The sequence below is a fragment of the Ceratosolen solmsi genome, unplaced genomic scaffold, assembly GCF_000503995.2.
Source record: "Ceratosolen solmsi marchali unplaced genomic scaffold, CerSol_1.0 scaffold61, whole genome shotgun sequence".
Lineage (NCBI taxonomy): Eukaryota > Metazoa > Arthropoda > Insecta > Hymenoptera > Agaonidae > Ceratosolen > Ceratosolen solmsi.
This window is the reverse complement of record NW_011948435.1, coordinates 230,873-234,193: the sequence shown is the minus strand read 5'-3', so window position 1 is coordinate 234,193 and position 3,321 is coordinate 230,873. Positions and strand designations below refer to the sequence as shown.

Genomic DNA, 3,321 nt, shown 5'->3' with positions numbered 1-3,321 from the left:
AGACGAATTTCTCATCATATGACTTTTGCATTTTATATCTTATCAGTTGAATGTAACATTGAATTTTCATAATTCATCTAGTCAAATCTGTGAATGAAACCCCACATAAAATTTGATTAAAATCTGTTATATTACTAGTATTCTTATGTAACATATGTGATAACGATTGTTACATTTTAATCTTACAAGTAATCTGAGTTTGAACGCAAATACACTATTTAATATACGATTATAATTTTAAAACTTTTTCTGTTTCAGATTAAATTGTACTAACGTCATTATTACCAATAAATAATCGTTATTGAGGAACAAAATTTTCGTTAAGACAAATTCATCAATTATCAAGGCATATTAAGCATCCAATTGTAATTACAATTTTATTGCATTTTCAATTACAGTGTAATGATTTAGAATGCACGTTATTAGAATACGAAAGATTTGCTTTATGTGTCGTTATCTTAAAGTTTTGAGATTTTCAAAGAAATCCTTATTATTTCGTCAAAAAAAAAAAATGACCCAGAATTTAAATTTATTCTATAAAAATTGGAAATTTGAAATAATGTTGAACTTATACAATTAAAAATAGAATAATATTCCTGGAATGAAATTTTAAATTTCAAATTAAAATATAAATATAGTATAAAGTTTTTAAAGCCTAAATAACTTGTCAAAATTGATTGTACAATTAATTTTTATAAAATTTATAATCGTTTAACATAGATCGTGTTTATAAAATCATCATTGAAACCTGTAATATTTATAATATTGTATGATACAAAATATGTGATATAAGCATTTTCATATTAATAATTATATGCCCTCTCATTTAACAAATAATACAGAGTTTCTAATATGTATTATGTACTATTAAAATTTGAATAATTTGATGAATTAAATGTATTGATAAATTTGATTTTACGTTCTCTTATGCACTGTATTGTATGGCATACTTGTCTACCTAGATTTATCGGAAAAATCTAAGATTATAAAGATGCACACATCCTCTTACGTATGTCTGTCTACTCTTATGCATTTTAGAAATGGATTTGGATAGATTTCGATTAGTACGTAACCCTTATCCAGTTCCGAATTTATTGAAAGAAGGAACATGGATTAAAGGTGGTTCAGTTTTAAGCAAAAATGTTTGTCCAGACGAGCGACATTGGTACTCTAAATTGGAACCTCATGATAGGCTCTTTTCTCATCAGACGTTAACCACTGCGAGAAGAGACAGCCGATACAATTGCGACAAGGTAGGTACTTTTATTTTAATGCTAGAATGTTGTTAATATCAAAGTGAGTAATCACCGTAAATTTTTTTTTCTATCGATCATTATAAAAACAAAAACAAAAACAAAAAAAAAAAAACAAAAACAAAAAAAAAACAAAAAAAAACATAAAATTATTTATACATATATATATATACACGCACACGCACACGCACACACATACACATGCATCTTTAGGTGCCAAATGACTCTTTGGATTTGATCTTATCTTCCGTCTATGTACATAATAAAGACTCGTTTCTACCAAAACCGTATGTCACAATGCAGCCAGAGACACTGAACAAAGAAACGTGGCGAGTTCTTCGTAACGAAATGAAGGTATATATTATTGGAATATATTATAAAAGAATTTTTCCATTGGCAAACTTTACTTTACATAAATAAATCAAACCTTTTGTTTTAATGATATTTCTGCTGGAATATTGTAATCCAATTGACAAAATCTTGAGAAAATATTGCCAATTTTTATGTTTGTACGAATTTCTATGGAATAATTAAATTAATTAATTAATTAATTTATTTATTTATTTATTTATTTATTTATTTTATTTAAATATTAAGGAGGAAATGAAAATGTTTGATTAAATTCTGGTTATTATTGTGCGTGAATTACAATATGCTTTGTTGATTATAAGATTTCGAATTGAATATTCGTATTTAAAAAAGATAAGTTCGATTATGTTTGGACACTTGAAAATGTAATTTGTCATTAAAATTGGAAATTTCAAAATCTTGATAAGCGATTTCTCTATGATACGCTTATTTCCCTCTCGCTGTACGTACAATCTCATTGTCTTTCATGCCATCAAGATAAGAACGGTTTTATTAATTTACTACTAAATGTGAGACCTTCACGATGCTGACATTTTAATAAATTTTCAGTCACGTTTAGGAGGCAGATTAGATAGCGTTGCTTACTTTGCGCGAGGCAAACACAAATTTACATGAAGCTCGGTACCTGTTTGCAGTCCCACTTTGAGTCACGTTCCTTTCGTATTCCAACGCAAGGAATGAAGGATTTTTCTCTTTCACGCCCAACATCTTTTATACCTTCGTTATTTTCCTTCGTAAACTCGTCCTAAGAGATTTGGAACATTCGTGTTCAACATTCTAAATAATGAAATATTATAATTCACGGAAATACGCGAAATTCTAAGCTGTCTTACGTAAAATGCTAAATTACCTTAGTATATTCAATTGCTATCGATGGCCAATGTATTTGCAATTCAGGGGAACATGGGTAGAATACGTTAGATTAATTTTAAAATTAATTTTAAATAAAATTTGTGAACTATAGTAAATGTCAGGCGATAATAAAGACCGTTTGTAAAGTAAAGATATAATAGATTTGCCATTTTTATAAAAATTTATGCTGTTAAAAACCAATGTATTGTTGCGCATGAAAATCTGCCAAAATTATCAATTCAATGAGACTTGGCAAAGTTACTTTTACTCGTAATAATAATTTCGTATTATTTCAGTAGACTTGAAATGATTTCAATTAATAGATATATTCGAAGCCACCGCTGCCACTGGGACATGAAATTAAGTACGCCAGTACGGAGTCAAAGGAAAATTCAAAAACTAGAGGATTAAAGGACCGAGTAAGGAAAAGAATTCATCCGAGTAGTCTTCGTTTGGATATGGAAGGGCCGCATATCGATCGAACTAATCCCGGTTATAGTAGGAAAATCGACGGAACTTATTACGGCATTTGAAGTATATTTTGCAACATTATAATGAAACTGTCTGCAACGTTACTTTTAAGCGTCCATAAATGACATATATTATTTCATTAATTATTGAATTTATGAGAATATCAAAATCTAGCGGGTTATGCAGTAATTTATGAAATACAATGCTTACAGTCGACTAAAGCTTTCGTCTGCAATATTTGAAATTTCCTTTCCACTAATCCTAACTAAACGAGCAATATCAATACAGCGACAATATCAATAGCGATCAGTTGTCGTAATGTAATATTAATAAACAAACTGTTACACGGTGTTTAAAAATTAAGCCTCTCCTTCGC

The 3,321-nt window shown here is 28.7% G+C and overlaps 1 protein-coding gene across 1 annotated transcript; it reads left to right on the top strand.

Annotated features, from left to right (window-relative positions):
• The first annotated feature begins 285 nt into the window (after positions 1 to 285).
• On the top strand, positions 286 to 3,060 carry LOC105364884 (uncharacterized protein C1orf194). The gene is made up of 4 exons (XM_011502913.1): positions 286 to 365; positions 1,039 to 1,253; positions 1,467 to 1,607; positions 2,798 to 3,060. The coding sequence occupies exons 2-4, from the start codon at positions 1,041 to 1,043 to the stop codon at positions 3,005 to 3,007; spliced, it is 564 nt and encodes a 187-aa protein (XP_011501215.1). The 5' UTR covers positions 286 to 365; positions 1,039 to 1,040; the 3' UTR covers positions 3,008 to 3,060.
• Positions 3,061 to 3,321: the final 261 nt, after the last annotated feature.